We start from the raw sequence: 24,288 nt of genomic DNA, 5'->3' as shown, positions 1-24,288 counted from the left end.
TACTCTTCTGTCTGCAGGATTTGGAGCACCATTTGGGTCTGGCATTGAATGAAGTACAAGCTGCAAAGAAAACATGGTTCAACAGAACAATAAGCTCTATAAAAACAGTGACTGGAGTCCAAGGAAAAGAGACTTGTTGAAAAACAGTTCTGTCAAACACACCTTCTTAACACAACACCTTTTGTTGCCTTCCTTGGCCAGATGTTTAATTCTGTGACATGAGAGGACCAGAATGTAAATAGCATAGAAACACAGCATGTCAGGATTTCAATATGTCAGTGATAAAGAGGATGGAAACACAAGAAAGGTTTTATTGCTAGACATGGGATCTTCATACTACTGATATTTAACAGGCGATGTAGCTAGATTGAAGCTCTTCAGAGAAACACTCCATTCTGCGGTCTGGCTGGAGGCTTTTCACAGACTAGGTACGAGAACTTACCAAACCCTAATTGTTAAGTTTACATATGATAGGTTTTTTTACAGTTATAACCTTTTTTAATATTTTATTTGAAAGGAAAAGTGTCACTAACAAAGTAAAAAAAGAAAAAAAAAAAGAAAAAAAAAGGAAAAAAAGAAAAAGGAACAACAAAAAAAAGACAACTTTAGCAAGAACTACATCAGTGCCAGAAAGCAGTCCCCAGAGGCAGGATATGGAGAGTAGGAGGTGACATGTTTTGCTTTATGAATGGGGATGATTTCAGCATTCCTGTCGAGCAACCCCACTTTGTTTTAGTAGATGCAGCATCCATCTCTCTGTGTTTGCCATTTCTTTCTGTTACTAATCAATTCTATGCAACTCTGGGCTTTTTTGGCATGGGCTGCCAAACAAATTCACAACCTGAGGCTGGGAGACTTGTCTGAGTGCTAGACAAGAATAATCAGAATTCTTGGCAAATTTCCGTTTCACTTCTGTGTCATATTGTTTGATCCACATATCAACAGCGTTAAAATCCCCAACACCAGGACTGCTAATAAGTACTAATTATGTGGATGGTCTGACATGTAATTGAGTCTTTCTGTTTGTTTTTTGTCAGTTTTTTTGTTTTGTTTTTGTTTGTTTGTTTTTACCCGGCTGTAGCAGGCCTTCTGTGAAGCTCTGAGAAAGCTTCCAGGATTTAGTTTTGCACATAGGTATGAATGGGACAAAGAAACAATAAACTGAGATATATATGAGGCAAGAATCACTGCGTGAAGTAGCTGTGAGCATCTACAGCTATCCAACTGGCTTCCCTGGTAACACGTTCAGAGGTTGTGTAGGTCATTTTTCACACTCAATGCAGTTGCACTAATAGGTGCTAAACGTGCTTGGATTTCTTATTAATTGGATTGTCTTGAGTTCTCACCAGAAAGCTGTAGAATGGAGTTTTGCACCTTGTAATTTTTTTAATTTATAATGGTTTGTGTTATGCTGAAGTATCTATTGAATCAGTGGATAAATTTTGTGTGCAGTGTGAGTATAAGCTGGTAACAATAAGAGGCACTGGTTTGTATATAAAGATATTTGGTTTATTTTGTATTTCTACCTTTTTCTTGTTTACTGTACTAATGCTAGCTAATGTACTCTGTAACTACGGAATAGAACATGCTATGTCCAAGCTTTTTTCCTTAACTGCATACATTATCTCTATTGTCTAATACCAAAAAAAAAATACTGTAACTCCATCAATATTAGATGCGTGGACATTGTGGTAGCATAGTTGCAGTGTGTATACTTTATGAATTGAAATATAAACTAGTAAAATTGTATAACTATTTTGTTGTTTCATTTCATTTTAACAGGAAATTAATTAAATATTTTACAATATAAAACTAATTCTCTTGTTAAAGTAGAAGCAGTAGCATCTGCAAGCTTCCCTGAGACCAAAACTATGGTCATGCTGCAAAGGGCTTTGCTAAAAAAGACTGCATATTCTGAGTGTTGCCAACGCTGCTTTATATAACAAAATCTAGGGTTTGCTTTGAAAAAAAAGAAACTGCAAAAATGACCTTGTGCAGCTTGAGGCTTGTGACTCACTATTCTCAAACGTGTCCAATTTAGAACATTTGTTTTTTTCCATGGCCCTCCAAATTCTGCTTGGATCTGCAAAATAAATGTAGGCTAGCTCTGCCTATCATCATCAGTAACAAATTCTATGAGGTCAAGTGTCGTTCACGTCATCTTCACTAGGATTTTCCAGTCATAGCTGAACATAGGGTTTAGCTGTGCAACTGGATGACTGCACTAATTGGGTCACAGTGCAGCATAGGGTCCTGTAGCTATGTGTGTTCTGCACAGATAACAAGGAGTAAAAATGTATTTTTGTCACGAAAATGACTAAAGGTGACTCTGAAAGCAGCCCTGCTCTAGGAGACCGTTATCATGCTGTCACTTTTCTAACCATACTTAAAGAGAAAGGCATTATAAGGTTGTGCGTTAGTCTTTGGTGCTTTGTCTTTCACAGATGTCCTTCCCTTGGTAACTCCAGCTCTGCAATTTCTCAGTAACTTTTGGAGAAAATTCAAAAGTAAATAGAGGAGAGGAAGAAACAACCCAAGCCCAAAGCACTTCATCCACTTGTCTTCCCAAAGGGACTGGGAAATAGTATTAATAGTGTACTTTCCTCTTTCCTCCAAAAAATGAGGTACTTAAAGGGAGGGGAAAAGTTGCTTTATTGTTCAGATCTTTTCCACACTCTAACTAAATACTACCTAAAAACTCTGTGCAGCATAAACTCCCCATTTTAGCATGGACATGGAATATATGTAATGAGAAACTGTTTCACAGCATTTTATACAAAACATTTTACAGCCAGTTTCCAGTCATTATGGATATTTTTAGATATCTACCTGAAGGATTTTGATGCTTGAAAATACGATGTATTTCACATCTGACTCCACTTAAAATATCCACAGCTAAATAAGAAAAATGGATCTCATGCTGAGATGCACATCTTGTGCACAATTACATGTGAAACATGAGGAAGCAGGTCATTTTTAAGATAAGGAAGATGAGATGTTCAAGACTATGAATAAGCAAGGTTAAAAGAAAAAAAAAAAAAAAAAGGTGTTGAGTCAGAGCTGCTATAAGCAAGAGTATTTTACATTAATGAGATGGTTAGTTATTTGCTGGTAGTCAGTCACCTTTCTGTTCACATATGCCTCTCAGCTGGTTTTGTGCACTGAACTCAAGATAAGTGCCACTCTGCTGATGCTGGATTTTAAGTCTTGTGTGCTCCAGGGTCTGACTTTCTAATGCTCTGCATGTTTGTGCTGCATCATTAAGTTCCTGTGGTCTCATACTGTGGTAGCTGTAGTGTTAAGATCTCATTTTTGTTGCAGAACAACTTGTCTGCTTAGGGTCTGCAGCTGGAAGTGGATATTTAAGATCTATCGGAAAGTTTTGCCTTTAAACATTACTGGTAAGCCTTCTTGAAATTTATATAACTACCTCCCTGACTTTTTTTAGCTGCCCTTCTTATCTGTGGCAGTGATATAAAGTTCCTGTTATCAAGAGGAGGATTTCACTCCATCTGTTCAGCAGCTTGGCTCGCGTTCATCCAGCCTAACTTTAGACACTTCAGAGGTGCCTCATGTAAGAGCTTAATCCAGGGAGGTTTTCTGGCCCTCGCAGCAGAGGGGACAGTGCTGCAGTGGCCACCCCAGCCACCTGCCCACTGCCCTTACTGCGCAAGGAAGCCAGTGCGAGCCCACCAACTAAACTGGAGGTCCATCTTACATAAAAAATAATGAAAATGTGGCATCCATGTACGCAGTGAGGATTGCTTTCTATTTAAAATTTTCCTTTTTTTTTTTCCTCCCCACCCTTTTTTTATTGTATTATTTCTTCTGTATTACCAAAGACAATCAAGGACTCCGCATACAAAAGCCTTCAACGTTTTGCTGTAATTTACTGCTGCATGGCCATGACGACTTTGAGGAATGAGGATTTGATTTTGATGCGTTTTCTGCATGCTAATGAAATAGGACAAAGTGTAATCCTGTACTGAAGGCTTTTTCTTAGGATAATCTGGTCACACAGCTGCAGCCCAGTTACAGGAATGGCAGGAAAACATGAACTGTGAGAAAAGCATGATTGCCCCGGTTAAGAAACCGTATTTGTTGCCTGACGTGGGTGTAACATTGAAAGTCAAGTGTTTCCTCACAGCATTGTAATTTCTTGCCAAAACGAGCTGAGCAGAACTGAGCTGACTTTGAAGTTTAACATGCGGATGATTGCCTGGGATTGATGTCAGTGAGGAGGGGCAATGCGGAGCACCCCAAACCCTTCGGCCCCCTCCTTGTACGGCTGCGAAGGAGAAAGCCCCGCGTGTGCAGCCACACGCCTCAGTGGTGCTCATGGCGCCCCCTCCTTCCTGAGGCGTGGGGGCAGAGCCTGCCTGTCCCAGGGTGCGCTCTGATAGGCTGGCACAGTGATTGGCAGCAGGAGCAGCCCTTGAGAGACGGCGGCTCGTGGGGCTGGTGTTGGATGTTACTCACAGTGCTTCTCCGCGGCGCCATCTTGTTTGCTGGAAGCTTCGTGGTAGGTGAGGCACCGCGCCTTGGTGGTGGGTGCTGTGCCGAGGGAAAGGGGCCCTGTTGTAGGGCGCTGGCGAGCGGGAAGGAGGAGCCGAGTGCGAGCACAGCGCATGGAGCCCGAGCAGCCTGCCCAGAGCTGCTGAGCCACCCCATGTCATGCGGCCTGGAGGGGAGGAGAGGCCTCTCAGCATGGCGGTTCCCTCATTCCCAGTATGGAGCCTGTCCTGTCTCAGAGGGCATCCCCTCAGCCGGTTGCTCTCCTTGAGTCCTCCCTGGTGTCTGCCATGTCCTGCTGTGTGGGGAGTGCTAGGGCAGGGGGGACGGCATAGAGTTTAGAAGGAAATGTTAATTGCTAGAGATTGGCAGTACTTTGGAGGAAAGCTGTGCTGAACCTGGTGGTGTGTTAATGGTCTTGTGGAGAAGATGTAAAATTTTCTCCTAATTTGTGTAGTATTTAAATCGCTTCAGCCTGTTTGATGGGGTGTTTTTTGTGCTTTGCAGACAACGCTGTAGGCCCTTCAGGTTGAGGAGGGTGGTAAGTTCTCTTCCTGTGTAGCATCAGCACCTGCTATTCTGTGGGGGTAATTTTCATGCCAGCTTGTCACAGCTATAGACAGGTTTGTTCTTTTCTTGCACCAGCTTTGCTGAGAGGTGAATTGAGGCCTCCTGAAGTGGAAAGCTTTGAAATAGGATGTGAGAACTAATAAAGCACTGTGCGCCTGAACCGTTTGATCTATAATGTGATGAGTGGTCACCTTGTACTGTTCTCCCCATGGAGACCCTGCACAGTAAGAAGCCTATCAAATCACTAACTGCTGAGCAGGTTAAGGTAGTTCATGGTTTCCTCCTCCCTGTTACAAGCTCTGCTGAGTGTTGGTTGTGTTCTGATGCTGGAAGTACAGAAAGCTTGAATAATGAAAAAAAGATTACATAAACTTTGGTAAAAACTTGTGTAAATCTTAGAATCACTAAGGTAATGTTTGTATAGATATGTAAAAGGAAGATATTTCTGTGTACTAGCTGATGTGTGTAGAAAAAAAATAGCTTATGTGTTTACGCCTGTAATGCACGCAAATGTATTTATATAAGGTAAAAACTATTGTGAATAGAATTGTTCTGATTTCTGTTCCTGAAGTAATGTGAGGAGAATGTGATTTATCTGATCTCCCCCTGAGGACTGCAGAAGCAGTTTGCTAACCAATTTTGTGAAATGTCTTATATTTTTAATTGAGTAATTATATTACGGGATTTGGCCCAAATTGGTAGATAGAATTGCTGCAGATGGCACTGTAAAGTCCTGGACCCTGCAAGACTTCTAAAGAGCAATGTTAAATAGCAAGGTTCTTAACGGAAATCATCTTTGTTGAACGATCTTTTAATGTTAAATTAAATGCTGTCTGTAATTTTAGGGAGCTAAAATCTATTCTAATAAAATTCAGCAATTAGGTAATCCAAGCAGTGAACTAATAAAGATAGAATCTGTCAGGATGCCAAACAGCATCCAGCCAGAAATGCAGATTTCAAGATAATATTTCTCTTTGTACTGTCCTAGCCTTATTACACATATTATTGAGTCTGCTTGGCATGTCATATTAATTCTACATATGTCAGAGAAGAGGTGAAGAAAGAAAACACTTGCAGGTGCATTTCTCATGCTGTACTTTTAATGATTTTATTTTTTTTTGCCTCAGGACACTCAGATGTGTGCTGAGTTTCTGCTTGTCTAATGATGAACTCTACAAGACCTAAACCTTCAGTTTTGCTGAAATGCACACTCTTGGATGAATATGTTCCATCTTACTAGGTGCAGATCTACAGTGAGGTAGAACTGGTGCAGTGGTCAGAGGGCACTAAAAGGACATGTCCTCCTCTCCCAGCTGAACATTCCTACTGGATTCCTGGTGAGAACACTCACCCAGCCTTACCAGTGCTGCTGCAAGAGACAGGACAGGTCTACAGCCAGCTTCATGGTCATTTGCCATGGAGTCAGCTCCTTAGTTTTCACTGCTCTGTCTCTACTGTTGCAGTTTTAATGTATGCTTAGGCTCTACTCAGTCCAGTAGGATTAACTCGAGTATCTTTGAACAGTTTTGCAGTAAAGTCATCCTGTAGCACTAGTCTTATGACTTTTTGCTCTAGGTAACTTGTTTTAATGCTGCTTTTCGCTTCTTGTAGTGAAAAGTTTTTGTGATAACCAGGAGCTTGATGTAGCGTAGGCTCTGTCCTAAAAGGTACTCTGAACTAGATGTAGATGACACATGACACATAATGCACTGCTCTGAATGAAATGTGTGTTCCAGGTATGCTTTGCAGCTTTCTGTTTCTGATTTTCCCTTGCTTTAGGATGGAAGAAGGCAGCATGTTCTAGCATTCTGGATAGATATTGTCTTCCAGGTGCAGTGCTGACGTCAGAGGTGTTTGCCCTCGGATGCCAGTTGTTGTGGGCTGTTGGAATAATGACTCACATCAATTTGCCAGCAGACCAGTTGGTAGTGTTCTGTAATTTTCTTCTTACAAAATGAGCAGTGATTAGTTCAGACCAGCAACAAAACTGCTTGAAGTGACCCAGCCGATTTTGGTTGCCGCAGGCTGGGAGCACTTTCACAAACAAGACAGCTAGCAAGTCTTAGCTGTGATAGTATCTGGGAGGATGACAGTGACAAAACTGCCAGGGGCAGGGACCTGTTGCTTTGGCACAGATGGATCTGGGGACGCATTCATGAAAACCTTCTGCTTTCAGCATGCTGACCATTGTCACTAAACTTCATAGACTCTTGCTTGTTTGAATGAATTGTTGAGAAACGTTCAAATCATTAAGCCTGGAGTTTTCCAAGGAATCTAATCATACTAGGTGCCCAGCATGAACAAAAGCCTCTGTGTGAACCCTCATTTCCTTTTAGCAAACACAAAATCTACAATCTGAGCGATATCTGGAGTGGTTACAAGACTAGAACATTCCATATTATTCTCTTGTGAGCCTGTTCTGAAAGTTGTGTTATGTCCTTGTACAGAAATGACCTGCTAGGAGGAAGTGTAGTGAAATTGAAGTGCGTTGAAACTAAAACTATGAGATGTGTTTCTAATAAATCTTGAACTTGTCTTAGAGTGTAAGTCTTGGCTTGTCTTAGGGTATAACTCTTTCTGTTAACTGTGTTGCTTTACTAATACCAGTTGAGATATGAGGTGCAGCAAACTTCATGGCAAAAGTTTATCACATAATAATGAAAAGTTTTTCAGAATATGGAAGACTTTAAATTTATGTTAATTAAAATGTTAGGGCAAAAGGATTTTTTCATCAGCTTTAGTGACTTGAGTTACAGTTGGAGGTGATGTGACAGTTGTTTGCTTGCTATATCACCATCTCACCTTATGGGCCTTTGGTGTACAGCTTAACTCTATACATGACTCTCTGGGGGAGATAACTATTCAGAGTACAGGTTGTTTTGTAAAAGTGAGCATGCTGTTTTAGTTACAATGTTGCAGAGGTTCACTTTAATCAACAGCTTGTATGACAGAAGTAATTTTTAGTAAGGTTCTGCAGTGCTTCAGATGGAATCACAGCCACTCTGGACTTTGAGACTCTGGAAGGTGCAGAAGTGATGCGATTTGCAGGCTGCCAGATATGAGCAGAAGCCCTTATCATGCAGAGTGTGCGGTTAGTGTATACCATGAACACATCAAAGCCGTGTGTTTAAACTCCCTGCTGTGAGCATCTGTTAATGCATAGAGTTGTCTTGTGTGATCCAAGTAAAGGGTAGGATCAGAGCCACACTCATAAATTAATTTTGGGAGGTGACACTGGAATGACTCCTGATGCAGTTTTCTTATCTGACTAATATATCCCACATGGGAAAAGACGACTGCTATGCAGATTTCATACAATTTCTGTGCCCAAGGAAAGGTAGTAAAGTACTTTCTGAGATGAGACTGAGCGCTGTGCCACTTTCGTATCAGCTTTCGTGATGTGAGCAAAGGGTTTTATCAGTTCTTTTAGAAATACCACAGAAAACCATTGTGGCTTTGGCAGTTCTTGGCTGACAAGAAAAGACTTAATGTCTTCTGTGTCCTGAAGGCTTATACTAGTTCAAAGAAGTGGTTTTATGGTAATTTAATAGTGGTACACCAGAGTGAATGGATGGGAAAGAGGTGGAGGATGGAGGCTTGTTGCTTACCAAGTAGTGTATATCTGAGCTCTCCACCTACCTGGTGCATGGTAGGACTGCCACATAATCCCACTTAGAATTACTTGTGGAACAAGATCTCATCTAGCATGGAGGGGAAAGGATAGTGTTTCTACAAGATGACGACTGTGCATCTCCCCAAAGTGTTTTTTGCATGGTAATGGTGAAAAACCCAGCATGCCAGAGGGGCTATGGAAGCCTGTGCCAGACTTGTATGAATTATGGATGAGATGTCTGCTGCTAGCACAGACACGAACAGCAAACTGTGGAGCTCCTGGGTGCTCAGCATTACAATAATAGACTGATTTTAGAATCCACTAGCAGCTCAACAGCCTGCTCTGATCTCTTAATGTCATTAGAAGTTACACGTGCTGCTCATTCCGAGGTTAGGGCAGAGTGAGGAGGCCAGTGACAAGTAGTGTAACTCGGAAGTTCTGAATTCTGTCCCAAGTCTTCATTCATTTGTTATCAGTGAGAATAATTTAATGTACTTGAATTAGTTTATTCTTCATCTTCCACCTGAACACTGCTGCATTTTTCTGATCTGGGTATGTGCTAGTCTGGCCTTAGTGGTGTCTTTAGGTTTTGTAAATTTTGTTATTTTTGCAAGGGAGGGTGTTGCCTTTTGCTTCAGCTGTGTAATTTGTTCCAGTATCAAAAGAAACCAGTTCATTTATCCTAGACAACCCTGATGAGTCCATGTGCCCTTTGTACATAGCAAGCAAGGTGGGAGATTAAATAGAGCATAAACCAACTTGAGATAGCTGCTCAGACATGCAGCCTGGTCTTGGCAGACTAGTTCTGTTGGGCTTTTGTCAAATGGTGTGAACAGATGCCTCCTTGAAGAAGGAGCTCTGTGTCTCTGTGTTTTTTACCCTCCACAATTTCCAGAACAGAATTTGCAGAACAAAGGATTGCAATAATGACAAAGAGTCTAGGATACTGCTCTTCCTGTGTAGGTCAGCCATAGCTGTGAAGGACAGATCCTTTTTTCTAACTGTGGCATCATTGGAATGGTTTATTCATTTTTGTGCCTTCTATCTCCCAGTATAAAGCTGTTGGGTAGGAACAATCCCACCCTTCAGGCAGGCAGGGTGCAGACAGGGCTCTGCCCTCCTATGGCCAAGATGAAATGAAACTGACTGGAAGGAGGTCTGCCAGCTGAGGTTGAGGCTTGGAAACTGGCTCTTGGCTTTCTCTGCAAGAGCACCTTTCTTCTCAGACCACACAGAAATGGAGCCCTCAAAGTCAGTTTGGAGCAGTTTCTTGCAATATGGCTTAATTTTCTGGGGGTGTAAGCCTTGAAGCTGAACCAGCATAAGGAAGATTTTTGGAATAACTGTATTAATAGAAGATGGAGAAAGCTTTCCTCACCCTTCCTGAGTCCCTGGGATTTGGTCTCACCTTGCATCTTTCAAGTTTGTTTATTCACAGCCTAAACTGAGGCACCAGCAGAACTTTGCAGTCACCGGACTGCAGACAGAAGGTATATGTGTCTTCAACATGTAGCACCAAACCACATTGTTCACTGAAACCAGGATAACTGAGCTGGCAAATCCTTGTCCACATGCTAGCTTTGTGATGGGTGCAAAACTCCTGTTGCTACCTCAAGACCTGCAGTGTCAGTGATATAGGAGTTTGGGTGGAACTGCTTTTGCAGGGCAACCTAATTTGATTTACTGAGCTGTAGTTTGTCATCTTGCCCTGTTTCAGCCTCCCCTCTTCTACTGTAATCGAGTGTTAGCCAGATTTAAAAAAAAACAAACAAACAAACAAAAAAAACCACAACCCTTTGAATAAATCCTAACCAGCAGAGGGCTGAGTCTGCCTTTACTGCAGGCAGGAAATCCCACCTTTGGCAAGCATCAGCACCTATGCAGAGGGTAAGAGGGAAGTGTTATTTGTGCTAGGTTATGTGACCCTTTTCTGAGATCCAAAGTTTTCGCCCTGTGTTCGTGCCTGGAGCAAGAAAGGTCCTTTTTGTATTACTGTAACAAGAGTACACACAGACAAATAAATGTGCTGGAAGGTATAGCCCCAAAGTGAAGATGAATTCAAGGCCCTGAAAGTGTTAGCAGCTCCAGTTCCTTTCAGTTGAATGTACCAAGGATCGGGGTCACAAAAAGGAAGGATAATTTACAGCTTAGCAAATGGGAAAGAGAAGAACACTTTCTAGCTGACTTGCTGGAACTCAATCCTGCAGCAAACAACCAGTCAGCGTTATGCTGCGAGCAATTAAGTGAGGGGACACATCTGTTCTTGCAGAAAGAGGGGTGCTGTTCATGAAGAATTTGTGTTAGCTTAGCAGAGGGGATGGTTCTGGTGAAGAAATTACCCTTCTTTTTTATTGAAGTGTTTCCCTGTAAGGATAGGTAACGGTCAAGTTAAATGTAAAGTGCCGGTAGGGAGTTCTGCAGCTGAGACAGATTCCTCTGGTGCTGGGGAGATCAGGTGCTTGATGGAGGGACTGAAGGGGAGTGCAGTAGTTCTGTGGGACTTGGGTCTGATGATGAAATTTATGTTGCTACTGCTGGCAACCAGTGGACAGTTTCATGATCTGGCTTCTTAAATGCTTTTTGTGGAACAATAGAAATAGATCCCATGCTTAAGTCTTTGCTCTGAGTGACAACTAACAGTTCTCACCCAAGTTAGCGGTCCTGTGGTGAGTAGGGTGTTGCTCAGACTATGATGCCTGTGTTTTCAGAAACCTAAATGCTGAAATGAGTGTCTTCTGATTTTTTTGCCAGGGAAACCTGTAATCATCAACATCCACAAGGCTGCTAAACAAAACAGGTGTCTGTGAGCCTGGGGAACACAGATGTCCTTGTTTGAGATACTGTGGAGTATCCCACTTCTCTTTTGAAAGTACACACCTACTTTCACTCTCCATTAACTACTTTTCCTTAAAATTTTGCAAGTCTTTTAAAACAGACCAGCATCAATGTAGACCACCATGAGGGATGGTTTAGTGTTTGCTGTACACAGGCTGTAAGTGTGCTTTTGAGTAAATAGGTGCTTTTGTCAGCTCTCAGTGTCCCAAATGCTTGTTACAAAACCTTGCATTTGGGATCTGTTGTTTATTCATGAGAAAAGGGAACTGACATCCAGATAAATCAGGCTGCTGAAATTGAGAAAAGTAGGACATGGTATTTCCATTGTTTGGTATTGTGTGCTTATTGTAAAGTGAGACTAGAGCTAATTCTCTTGATTTTTTGGGGCAGGTTTATAGATGCAGCAGTTCATTGCATACGGAAGTGACAGGCTGGCTTGTTAGTTGCATGGACATAGGTCAATAAATCATTTTTTTCCTGCTTCCTCTGTAATCAAATACACTTTTTCAAGGTGATGATGACTGCAGCAAGGTAAACTGGGCGTCCTGCTTAAGCAGATGGTTCTTTCTGCATGGATCCCTTCAGTGCTGTGCCAGCAAGGATGGGGCCAGAGTGGTCAAGCAACATTGGAGAGGTACTGAAAATGATGAAGGAGCTTTCTGTTGCAGATTTCACTGTATGCATTCATCTGCAGGTTGATAGTGAGAGACACTGCAGGATGCTGAGAAAAAGTAGAAGACTTGAGTATTGCTTGTTGGTTTGGAGGGGGCTGCAGGGAGAGGTGGGAACAGTAACGAGTACAAGGGGCCAGAAACCACAGCTTCCCTGTTCTGCCAAGCAAGAGTGTGTAACTGCCTGGACAGGCTGAGGTTAGTTACAGCAGGACAGGAATAAAACTAAGTAGGAGATTTCGGGCAGTTTCACAGTGAAGAAAGAAGGCCATGCCAACCTCCTTTATCCATCTAGACTGAGTGTTGCATTACTGCTCCCATGCGCCACTCCCTTATCTACCCCTTGTTTCATTCCTGTGAGGCCACAGAATGTCAGCCAGCTCCTGGAGTGGGCCCAGCTCTTTTCATTAGCTGTCACTGACCAGCAATTGCCAGGCTACTGCCGAAGAGCTGTCAGCCTTCTCAGCACCTCGAAGATGATAATCCTGAGGTAGCTTTCTGAATGACCTCTTAATAAGCTAGGTAACATTAATCATGTACATAGGTACGGTATTATGCTGATACGTAGGGTAAAACTGACCTCAGTTTCAGCCAAGTGTTAATGATGTTTTTCTTAACTGTCTTCAGTTCTTTATGGATCTTACTTGCTGAATATTTGATGGAGCTCTGAATTTTAAGTGATGCATGGTTTAGTTGGTTTTGGTACAGTGGTCGTTCAATAGCTCTTATGTGCATAACTGACTTGTTTGCCACACAACAGCAGACTCAGCTGGCTGCACACTCTTGTTGAATGCAAAGGTTTCATACCAAGTCGTATTCTAGTTATCATATATGCTAAGCTGTGGGGTTCCATACATCTGATTTTATTAAGAGCAATCTGAACTTCAGTCAGCTCACAACAGTTTTTAATCCTTCCTCAGGGCTGATCTCTTCTGAATTTGATTAATGACCTCTGCACTTAGACTTGAAATGCTGAATTAAAGACCAGAAAAAACACTGCTAAGGAAAGGTAAAAGCATATGATAAAATGATTTCTCTATCTTTCCTTCTAGAGTAAAACTGTGTTATGTTACTCTAGGCAACTGGAAATACTTGTATATATATTCCAGTAAATCTTCCCATGAGTTGCAGCCTCAAGCAAACAACAGCAGCCACACAATTCTCATGGTATTGTCTGTCTGGACAAGGAAATTGCTTGGATTTGCTTCAGACCGCAGAGGACAAACTGGGTCCACAGGAATTTAATGTTTAGGAAATACAGTGAAATGAGAGGGGCAGGAGAAGGAAAAATGTAAGAGAGAATCTTACTCGTTCTTTACATATGTAATTTAAGAAAATAGACATCCAGTTTTTCTAATCAGTTAATCACTAGGAAATGCCCACTTTTTATTCTGAAGTAAAACTTGCCTTCCTGGCTAGTCTCATCACAGCCTTCTCTGGGTTTTCCTGTTGCTGCTTCCATTGGCTAACACCCAGAAGGATTTGTGCACAATTTCATTCTTGTATACTCTGTTCAGTGCCACCTTTGTGAAGGACTGAATTCTGCTTGTTACAGCATAAATGCGCATTATGTTTGCATCTCAAAGTCACAACTTTGCTAGTAATAATTTCTGATAAAACTGCAGCCTTAGGAAGCCTGTCTCCCCTTTCTGCTGTGCCCATGTACCTGACTAAAGCAGAATGGACTTCTCTGGTTTGGCTTCCCAGGCTTCAAAAAACCTTAAAGCCAGTTTCCTCACTGTAAACAAAAAAACCCAAACCAATCATAAGGCCATAATTCCTGTTTACAGAGATAAGCCTTTATTGTATGCTATTGGAAGCAAATGGGACATGGTTAACGGTTTTATATACAGAGAAGTCTGTAGCATTGGGTTACAATCAGTGGCAAATGAACCAAGATTACAGTGCAGATCTAAGTGTTGTGTACAGTTAATAACAGTGGCTGGCGTACAAACCACAACACAGAAGCCAAATGAAGCCAAGTGTACAGGGTACAGCATCACGTGAGGAAGCAGCTTAATGTACAAAGAGCATTCCATTTACTTTACATTTGCAGGCTTTTTTGGCTAGTGAGTAGATAACAGGTCAATTTAAAATTCAGTGTGCAGTTATTTTTCTTCCCACTCAATTGCTACCAAATTAAGACAATTTGAACGTTCAGATTCATTTTTAATGCTATAAATACTAAGGTTGTTGCCAAATTGCTTTGTTTGAAGTTGCTTTATTTACGGTATAGTCAGGAATAGTTTAATCATCTTTGTTCTGTACAGATTACAAATTGGGAGAAATGGTAAATATTTTGAAAGTAGTCTGTAATTAGACCACAAGGATCTCTTGTACTTCATTTGGAAGTTTAATTCTGGGTACCTTCTATTGAGAGAGGGATTTACTGGGAAGAAAGATGGAATTGTCGACCATATTACTCATTTGTAAAATTTGTTCATAGTATTTAAGGTTTAGATAGTTCAAAGGTCATACTTCTCATTGCCATATCCAATCTTAGTGTAAAAATAAACACTCTGTCCTCTGTGGATAAATAAATCCATCTGTTGGCTGCAGGTCAGACCTCTATTGGTGAAAGAGATTTAGAAAAATAGACCTTTTCTTTTAATGTTTACTATGCTGACCCACAAAGGGAAAGTGAAATTCATTCAAGTCTAGAAACAAGTACAGTACAAGTGATTTATAGAATTGCATTCCTTCCCTCTACAAACTTGCTGAGCATGAAACACTGCCCCAAAGCACTGCCTCTGTCTTTTCCTTGTCTTGTAGAAGTAATTGTCATCAGAAAAGTCACATTATACTGCACTGACAGATTTCCTCTCTGTCTTCTAGTGTGCAGACTCTTAGTAGGGCTCTGCCTCCTGAGGATTCTTTGCTTAAGAAAGAATTCTTTAGATGGATGGGTGGTGGTAGTTTGGGTTATACAAAGGGAATGTTTTAGCCCAAATTAGCAGCAATTGTTTTAATTGATTGACTGTGGTGATTTTTGGTGGGTGGAAACTGAACCACTTAAAAAAAAAAAAGCTTATGAGTTGGACTTGGAAAACACCAGCCTTTCCTCAAAACTGCCACTTCTGAGACTGCTTCCCATAGATGTCCTTCTCATTAAGGGGCTGGTACGTTTGGCAGTACAGGTTTCATGCTCAACTTTGTCACTGAGAACTGGACAGGACTTGAAAAAGCATACAGCCCACTGGGACTTGCTCTGCTGTAGTATTTTAGTACTTTGGACAGCACACCTCACACCCCACACCCAGCCGTGTTGCTCTCTTACAAGTGCAAGTGTCCCAGAATGGCTCTGGGACAGACGGAGAACGGTGACATTCTGGAGTGGAAGTAGTAGTTAAGCACCAGTTGCTGGCCCCTGCAGAGGCTTGAGAGAACAGAATTGCTTCGTAGAGAGCTTGTTGACCTAAAAAGCTTAGTCAGTTTGATCAATAAATATTGACTTAGGGTTAGGATCAGAAATAAGACACTGCACTTTGGAACTGGAAGACAGAGTCAACTTCCTCCCTTTTCTGTCCAAAAGGAGACTGGCTTTAAAACATTTATCCTTAAGGACCTTTGTGATGTCTGATGTATATAACTCAGTAAATGTATATGAATGTAGCTATTCTTTTTTCAGGGAGGAGTAAATATATGACTGGACAAAGCTTCAAGGCTTTTTTCTGTGTGTGGTTTTTTTTTTTTTTAACATCTGTTCTGTGTTGTGTTGTCCCTGAAGGCATATTTACCCACTCTTATATTATGCAGCATTGCCCAGAGAATGGCTCTGTAGTTGAATATGCTCTCTGCAGTACAGCCTCCGTTTTCTTCCAGTATATGTGTATTTCCATGCAATAGATGTTATTAGAAAACTACACTTGTCTTTATCCTGTTGAGCAGGGAAGCAGTGATACTAGTTTGTACAGCAAATTAGAGTTTTCATAATTAAATTCATATAATCACTAAATTTCCAAAAGCTGTACTGCTGTAAATGCTGGTCTTCAGACCACCATTATTCTTGTTTTCCATCTGTTTATAAACTTCTTTGTGAAAATAATGAAAGAAGACTTCTCTCTCTCCTGACTATGTTTTACTTTGTTAGTTTACAGGATGCTTACAGGACTACAGGTTCTGTTGAGAGTGCAGCAATACGCACATGTCCGTATGCATAGATCATTAAACTGCAACAGTGCCAGTAGTGAAGCAAAACCTGCCATGTTCTGTTTCTCTTAATTAAGCTTGATTTATATGTGCCTATTGACTTAAGATGCAGTTAGTGTCCGCTGCTGAGATGACACAGTACCCTGAGTAACTTTGTGTTGATTACGCTTACACAAGCTTGTGCTTTTCTAAGAACATAGAAATGAGCACAAAGAAAATAAAGTAGTACATCAGGTTGTTTCCATGGAACACTGTTAATCAACTTATAGCAGCTTGGAAGTATGAAGTTTAAACTTACCTTCTGCTCTACTCCCTTTGAAACAGATGAGTACTATAATTAACTCCCCTCTAGCTTTAAAAAAAAAAAAAAAAAGAAAAAAAGGAAATGGATAGAATGTGAAAACATGCTTTTCTGGTAAGGTGAACCTACTTTGTCGTAACTAGTTACACCAATATTGGTGACCTGAAATATGTACATTACTGCATGTAGTTGTGGAAGCAGTATCTGCTTCCCCTTGTTGCTATGCTGTTCTGTGTAAAAGCAAGTTGTCTAGAATACTGTGGGCATTGCAGAAATAAGTTACTAGTACTTATTTAGGGGAAATTACTATTATTCCTTTCCTTCCCAAAATTCAGTTGAGTGCTATATACACTGCTTGGAGCAGTCTCCCTGTTTTGGATAGGGCTGCATCGGGAATAGAATTTGTTCATTGGATTCTCATGTTCTTACTCCTCTGGAAAACCTTCCACCCTGGACTTATTTACTGAACAGAAAAAAAAAATTACTAGCAGCTTTTAGCCTGCTATATAGATAGCTTAAACCATCAATTTCTTATGAATTACTGAAAAAACAGTATCATGTCCCCTGCTCTTAGTATATGAAGGCTCCTGGTTTGCCATAGTAGATATAAACTGCCTGATTTTACCACAGATTCTATTAATGGACTTGGAAAAGGCAGTGGAACTTTCCCTCCAACTTCCCATGTATGATGCTCAACCTTTAAGACAAGAGAAGGGCATTCTAGCTTCATTGTTTTCTTTTCTCTCTCTCTCTTGCCTCAGTCCATTCTACCAGGACCAGATGCATTCAGCAAGCATGTGCTCAAGTAGAAGCTGCATTACACCCCGTGAACTGCAAAGCAGCATAAGGCACCCAGAGCTTCTAGATGCAGGTAAGAGGCAGGAATGAGACTTAAGTCCACATGCTATTTCAGAATTAAAAATTAATTGCAAGTCTCACTCATTCCAGCTCCCCTCCCCTGTACCAGTGAATGGCTAGCCAATTACATTCAATTAATGCCTTTTAGAATTAGTGTAATTTGTTCTACTAGAGATAACAGTCCAGAGGTTTTCACAAACATGCACTTCTGGCTAGCTATAAAACATTTTGATGTTGTTTATTTACACAGCATAGAAGAGACTGTATGTTTAATTACCTTATTGCCACAAACCTTTGAAGATGGAAATTCAGTCTCAATCTGTGTTTAAAATTTTTATGTGCTCTTTAAATTCTTGCAACTCTTATTTATCAATGGATTATTAATTAAACATGGAAGAGAACTCTCCCACTGAGAAGGCCTCAGTCTTTGCAAGTAGACTAGGCTTGTTGGGTTCTTTTAAAGTACACTTAACTATTAAACTACCTGTGGTACAGTATATATGACCTTAGATTGTACAGAGTTAAGGCACCAAATACAAGATAAAATAACATCCAAAATAAGAAATTTGCTTTAGAACTGCACATCTCCACATACCACTTCTGGACATTCATCTCCTCTTAAACATGAAGGTAAACATGTGGTCTGAATGCTTCACATGGCCACACGAATTGGAGAAAAAGACCAAAATACAACACTTTACTGAATTTAAATCTTACAGCATGATGAGTTTTTCTCTTAACATCACTCACACAGCTACTTTTAGTAAGGCATTGCATTGCCTACACAGTGTTGGACAGTCCTAGCAGAAAAAGCACCCTTTCTCCTGGAAGACCCCAGACTAGAGGAACAGGCATATGCGTCCTACTCATGCTTTTGTATTATCTTGGACATCAGTTACAAATGAACAACTGAATCAGTCCCATTTCCATGAGCAGAATGGGGAAAAAGGAAAATGTTTCAGGAGCACTAGAAAACCTAGACATAAATAAGTATGGATTTAGATGACACAAATAAAGCTAAAGAGACAGAACTTCTGGGGTTAAGTAATAAAACAGCTTTGTGATGACAACTGTCTTAATGCCAAACAATTAATTACTAGCTTAAATGGTTAACGTTCAAAAGAAAGTACAGGTGAAAACTGCTGCCACAATCCACAGGCATAGGACCTCAGTGCCAAGTTTCTCTGGCAGATTGTTCTAAAATGACTATAATAGAATTTCCACTTTACAGTAAGGATCAGTTTCACAGCAAACTAGATGTGCTAAAACAGAAGAATGAAACCAAATGAGCTGTTAGACAAGCTGTCTCATGTACTATAGATAGCAGCTGCAACTACAATATCCCTTCACTTTGCTTAAACAAGTCAATAAAGCATCTCATTTTTCAATTGATTTATTCAGCAGGAAGCCTGAGAGGGTCTGTGTCCTGAACATTCAAGCTGAGTTACTGTTAAGACAGTGCAACCATTCTTAACAGAACTCCTCAATGAGTCCAGCAGAGAACTCATTTTCATTCTTTTCATGCCAGAGAGGAGAGGTCTTAGTCAGCCTCACAACTGAGAGCAACACTCTGAACTTCATATTTACATATCTCATCATGTGTCCAAAAGAATCCACTGCAGCGGAGTTCTTGTGTGGTTTCCCAGAGCCACCGGAAATAGTAGCTGTTTTTGTAAGCCGTTTACCGTGACTTGGAACTCAGCTGAAGCTGGGACATATTTTTCCCTTTATTAAGTAACAGGCAACTGTTACCGAGAATTTAGCTGAAGGCAAGAAGTTCTTATACCGAATGATCGTAGCTTAACCTACCAAGCAAAAGAGGCAAACCGGCAATTTGGTCTGAGTAAAGACTGAAATAACTATATTGTCTACTTGCTTTTCACTTACTCAGTTCTGGGGACGTGTTCAGGAAACCCACCTCTAGACTCTGATAATCTACAGGCTCTCAGAAGTACAGATGCAGAATTACAAAGGAAGCAAAGTGACACTTTCTTTCAGGGGATTGAAAAAAATGGACTGAAAAGACAGGGATTGCCAGGCTCACTCTCCAAGGACATTCCCAGGACTGGATATGGCATGGTAGGTTAAAGCTACTCATGTTTATTGCTATCTTGGAGTTCTGGAAGAAGCGCCAGGAGACTGATGTCCTACAGCTGAATAGCCGACAAATATGAGATTTTTTTTCCTAGACCACTTGAGAAATCTTCATGCCACTCTTCCTTCATTTTCTGCTTCCTAATAACACGAGGAACTTGCGGTCAGGGAAATTCTTCTTGATAGTTCAATGAAAGCAAAAAGCCTGAAATAGTTTTAATTTGTGCATTTTCCCCCAATTAAGTTCCTTCTGTGCCCTCTAGCCACTGACTTTTATTAAGACACACTTTAAATCTTTTTTTTCCTTCCAAGTGTTCTCAAATGAAGGGATCCTAGTCTCCAGAGATCGCAGATACCAGAGTAGTTTTCACAGATCTTTGTAAATGAATAGAAATAGTCCCTTGGCACATGAGTAAGTTGAATATTTGTAGAAAAGCCTGCTTCTCTGAAGTTCTTCATAGGCTGATTAAAAGTTTTTAAGAATCTAGACACTTTTATGTAACAATTCCATAATTAGAGAGAATCAGTTATTTACTGGGATGCTAGAAGGCGATCAGAAAAGGCAGGGAAGTAGGACAGAATTCACAGAAGCAAAGGTATTTAACTGCAGTGAAAACCACAGCAGCAGGGTTTACTGCACGTTAAGTGGGAGCCATGACAATTGCTGCATCATCTAATTAGCTCACATTGGCTACATGACAGCAAATTGGATAGATTAGGAACCACCTACCCAGGCACTAAATTGTCTTTGTGAGGGCTGGATTGTGCACTGTGTTCAACAGAAATTGCTTGGGCAACACAGGCCGCGTGTTCCACATTCCCTTCATGAGTATAGGCTGGCCTCCCTCCATCCCACTGGCACAATGCCCAGGAATAAGGTCACCATATTCCAGCTCCTGAATGTGTGCTTGAGGGAGACAGCAAGCACTGGCAGAGAGAGGACATGATGGCAGGAAGCATCACGTACCACGTCTTCAGCTAGCCAAGCCCTCTAAACCAATCTGGTTGCCTAAAAGCTTCTCTAGATAGAACATGCCTGGAAAAATCTCATATGGCTGGCAAAGTAGGATTGAATTTCTACTTTTATTAAATACCTTACATCTTCAAAATTCACAGTTGCACATCTTGGAAAATGACAAGCATTCCCGCTGCCACTCGCCCATCATGAGGCATGGTTAGCGGTGCACCTTAATTAAGAGTTTCCATCTGTAAAGACTGCTGTTTAAAACTTAAGTTCTTTGACCACTGCAGCTGGTGAAGTGGAGGTGCCAGCTCCTTGCAGAGCTATGCAGTTTTGGAGTGGAGCTACCTGCTGAAATGTATCATAAGTATAACAACACCACATGTCTCCCAAAGTCACTTGCTGACAAATTTCTAAACAATACTTCTGTCTAGCTTTCACCTATTTCAAAACAAAAAAATACTGCATGACCTCACAGCAAGGTCATACCAGTGCTGCTCTTATACCAGTGCTACAGCTGTGTAAGAAGTCAACTGGGATTAAATTCTTTGAAGGGGAGATGGGCCAGAGAGAACCGCTGTCCTGCACAGGGCACTTCAGACATCCGTCAGCAATGCACCAGGCTGTTACACACATGTTTCTTCCTCATATGCTCCCATGAAACCCACACTAGTAGAAAGGGGAAGCACATACCTGCCTGATAATGGGTTTGTATGCAGGCGCAGCTAGCGGCAAACAACTGCTGTTGTAAAAGTGGAACAGTCTGGATTTTAATCTCCCCATTCTGTAAATAGCCTCACTTGGTTCAGTGTTAACTGAGTAGGCCACCAAAGCTCAGTTGTTCTTCCAAAGTCAATGGTAATGCTGTTCACCTCCAATACAGACAGCATGTTAAACAGGTCAATTCTTTATTGTATAAAGTCTCTGGCTTCTTTTAATCTTCTCAGTGCCAGACACCATCTCCCAAAATACACTCTTATCATCTGGTTAGTTAAAACTAAGGTGGGTAGTGTACAGGCAGAGATTTCCCATAGTGGGCTATTTATGTATGTACTAATTGAAAGGAACTTTTTCAGAATTCTTTTTGATGAACTAAAATTCAAAATTAACATTGTAGACGAGGGTACTAGCAGCTGCACAAAGCATACGGAACTGTGTTTACACGTTTGGCTGTTGGGTATATCCAGAAATAGAAAGCTCAGTAGCCATAAACCAGAACTCTAATCGGACAGAGAAGGCACTTTAGACCATGCTCTGAGGCAGCTTTTAAAAAAGAAAGCCTGCAAGTATTATGCAAAACAAAGGAGTTTCTAGTTCTGCCTTAGCAAAACAGTGATGGCTGCAACATTGATCAAGCAGATGTTACCCAAATTACTCATCAGATGATAGCCTGGTATTTCAGTTAGGTTAAAACCTACTGTTAGAATTCAACTGCTCTCTCAAATGCCAATATATTAGGCACTTCAAGAGTCTACATCCGTGACCCTTCAATACACAGGAATGTTTTGCTCCAAGATCCACTGTCAAGGAGACAGGTTCCTAGGCAGTCTTTGACCTTAGGATCTTATCACTGATTCCAAGTGGCTGCAAAGCCCAGGATTTAGGAGTCTTAAGTTGGAAATGTTGTCTCCTACGGAGGAGTGCAGCAAAGGCAAGGGGACAAATTTCGGACAGAAGTACTTGCATTACGGACAAAAATGTGTTAGAGAAATTTAGTATCCTTTCAGTGAAAAACAGAAGATCCAACAAAGTGAGAATTTAAAAAAAGCAGAAGAGTGGAATGCTTAGGATTGTAAGAGCTAAAGGGTAATGACAGAAAAATATGGAAATTGACAGTTAAAGCAGTTCTGATGGAAACCAATACAAATGGATTAAGCTGCCAAGTACAGGCCACAAAGAAACAGATCAGATAAGAGTCAGCAAGACATTTTATTAATCAGTCCTTGAACTGGACAGTGCTTGTCAGACTGACATCAGTTAAGCCTAGGAAAGGAATACTCAAGAGAAGTTCATTATAATGCACCTTAACATTGCCTTGACGCATATAAAATACTGTCTTCCGAAGGAAACTGAGCAGCCTGCTGCTCCACTGTCAGGACTGCTTAGCCTGACACGCTGAAAGAATGAATTGAATTTTAAGTGAGCTTCAAACCAAGCCCCAGGTTTGCACCTTGAAGATAACAGCAGATGAAAATCTGCACCACCGAATGGGAAGGACATTCTGATGGCTCATCAATTGCACCTGCAAATGTAATCAAATGGTTATGTGCTTTCCTGGGCAAGTCACCCGTACAGTTCCTCAAGTTCATTTCCCCAGGTGCAAATATATAGGCCACTTGCAGGGTCAGGTTTCTGCCCACAGTAGCAAAGCTAACGATATTTAACAGCTATTTTTCTACATCAGCCTATGAATTCTATCCAGACAGGTCCCGAGTTATGGATAGCCTACACATGCAGTTATTTAAGTGATCTGATGTTTCAATATTGAAATGGAATACAGTTTACTTTTGCTGTTACATTTTGATGCAAAACAACAAGCTTTTGGCCTGATACACTACTGCATATTCTGTACCAAGTGTTTTCCTGTTTTAAATCGGCACAAACTGTGACCAGTCGGGGATTTTTATGCTTTCATCTCTGAATTGAGACCCTAAAATGCTAATAACACCACCATCAACTCCCTCCCTTTTGCTTTTTTTTTTTAAACTGTTTTTATATAAAAAGAGTTGTTTCCAGCAACTTCAAGTACTGCAAGTACTGCAGTTGTGCAGTACTGTTCTATGCAACTTTGCATAATGCAAGGTTATATAAAGGCAAATTAAAAAAACCTAGTATTTTAAAACTACACATATCATGTGCACTATATAGGTCATAATCCAAAACCATTTTAATCCAAGTAAAATATTGTTAAAACATTTACTACAGAAATGAAAGTAATTATTTATGGATGGCTGTATCCTAATCTCTAGCTTTAGAAAACCACAGCTAAGCAAATTATTCATGCAGAGTTAAATCACTGCCTGCCTGCCTTCCTCCCCTCCCACTGCACCCACAAGAGGAAAGCAAACCTGGCTGCTTCATGAATTAATTTGGCCTAATGTAATTTGATCTCTGCAGATTTTAACTGTAACATCATCAAAGTCTTTCATTCTTCATTCGGTTTAGCTTTAATAGTTTGGGGAAATAATTTTTCTCCTTATTAATTAGATAGTATCACACATTTCACTTCTCATTTTTATCCCACGTACCTACAACCATGGGATGGCTTTCAGTGCAGGCCATGGCCGTGGCTTTGGTACCTACCCAAATGTTTTCCACAGGTATGCAAGGAATGCAGTGCCTGACACACAGCAGTATCAATACAGCTTTTTATGCTACACAAGAGAAAAATATTTGAAGGAGAACAGTCTGTTGATAAAACCAAACAATTTCTTAAAAGTGTTAAGTAATATTTTCTTTTTTAACTGAAACGGGAGTATTTGAAGTGGCCTTGAAAAATACAAAGTTGGAATTCAGACCTATGTATTACCTGTTTAAACATTTAGTTCAACAAGACATAATAAAAACGCCATATACAAGATTGTCACAGGTATATGAGATTTTTAGAAAAAAAGCAATAAAAATATTCTTTAAGCTGAAAATAAAATCTCTTACCTTTTATATCACGATCTCAGCTTACAGTCACTACATTTCTGCTTATTTTATACAAGTGCATATGGCTATG

At 40.7% G+C, this 24,288-nt stretch overlaps 2 protein-coding genes across 7 annotated transcripts in view; one reads left to right on the top strand and one right to left on the bottom strand.

Annotated features, from left to right (window-relative positions):
* RABGAP1 (RAB GTPase activating protein 1) overlaps positions 1–1,752 on the top strand; it is a 74,181-nt gene extending 72,429 nt beyond the window's left edge. Inside the window, exon 26 of the mRNA XM_080402475.1 lies at positions 18–1,752. Coding sequence (XP_080258601.1) covers positions 18–140 — 123 coding nt within the window. The 3' untranslated portion in view covers positions 141–1,752. The remainder of the gene's footprint in view (positions 1–17) is intronic.
* Positions 1,753–13,984: 12,232 nt separating this feature from the next.
* Positions 13,985–24,288, bottom strand: part of STRBP (spermatid perinuclear RNA binding protein) — a 72,960-nt gene continuing 62,656 nt past the window's right edge. The window contains exons 18-20 of one of the 6 annotated variants that reach the window (XR_013930497.1): positions 24,219–24,283; positions 23,868–23,938; positions 13,985–22,806 (exon numbers count right to left, since the gene is read on the bottom strand). Coding sequence is in view for 4 of the 6 variants with exons in the window: in XM_080402482.1 (XP_080258608.1) it covers positions 24,261–24,283 (23 nt within the window). In the remaining 2 variants the exon portion in view is untranslated. Of the gene's footprint in view, positions 24,284–24,288 lie in introns of all 6 variants that reach the window. The other 5 variants (XR_013930496.1, XM_080402482.1, XM_080402483.1 and 2 more) reach the window with 5 other exon arrangements.

The sequence above is a fragment of the Falco punctatus genome, assembly GCF_963210335.1.
Source record: "Falco punctatus genome assembly, chromosome: 9".
Lineage (NCBI taxonomy): Eukaryota > Metazoa > Chordata > Aves > Falconiformes > Falconidae > Falco > Falco punctatus.
This window is presented reverse-complemented; position numbering and strand designations above follow the sequence as displayed.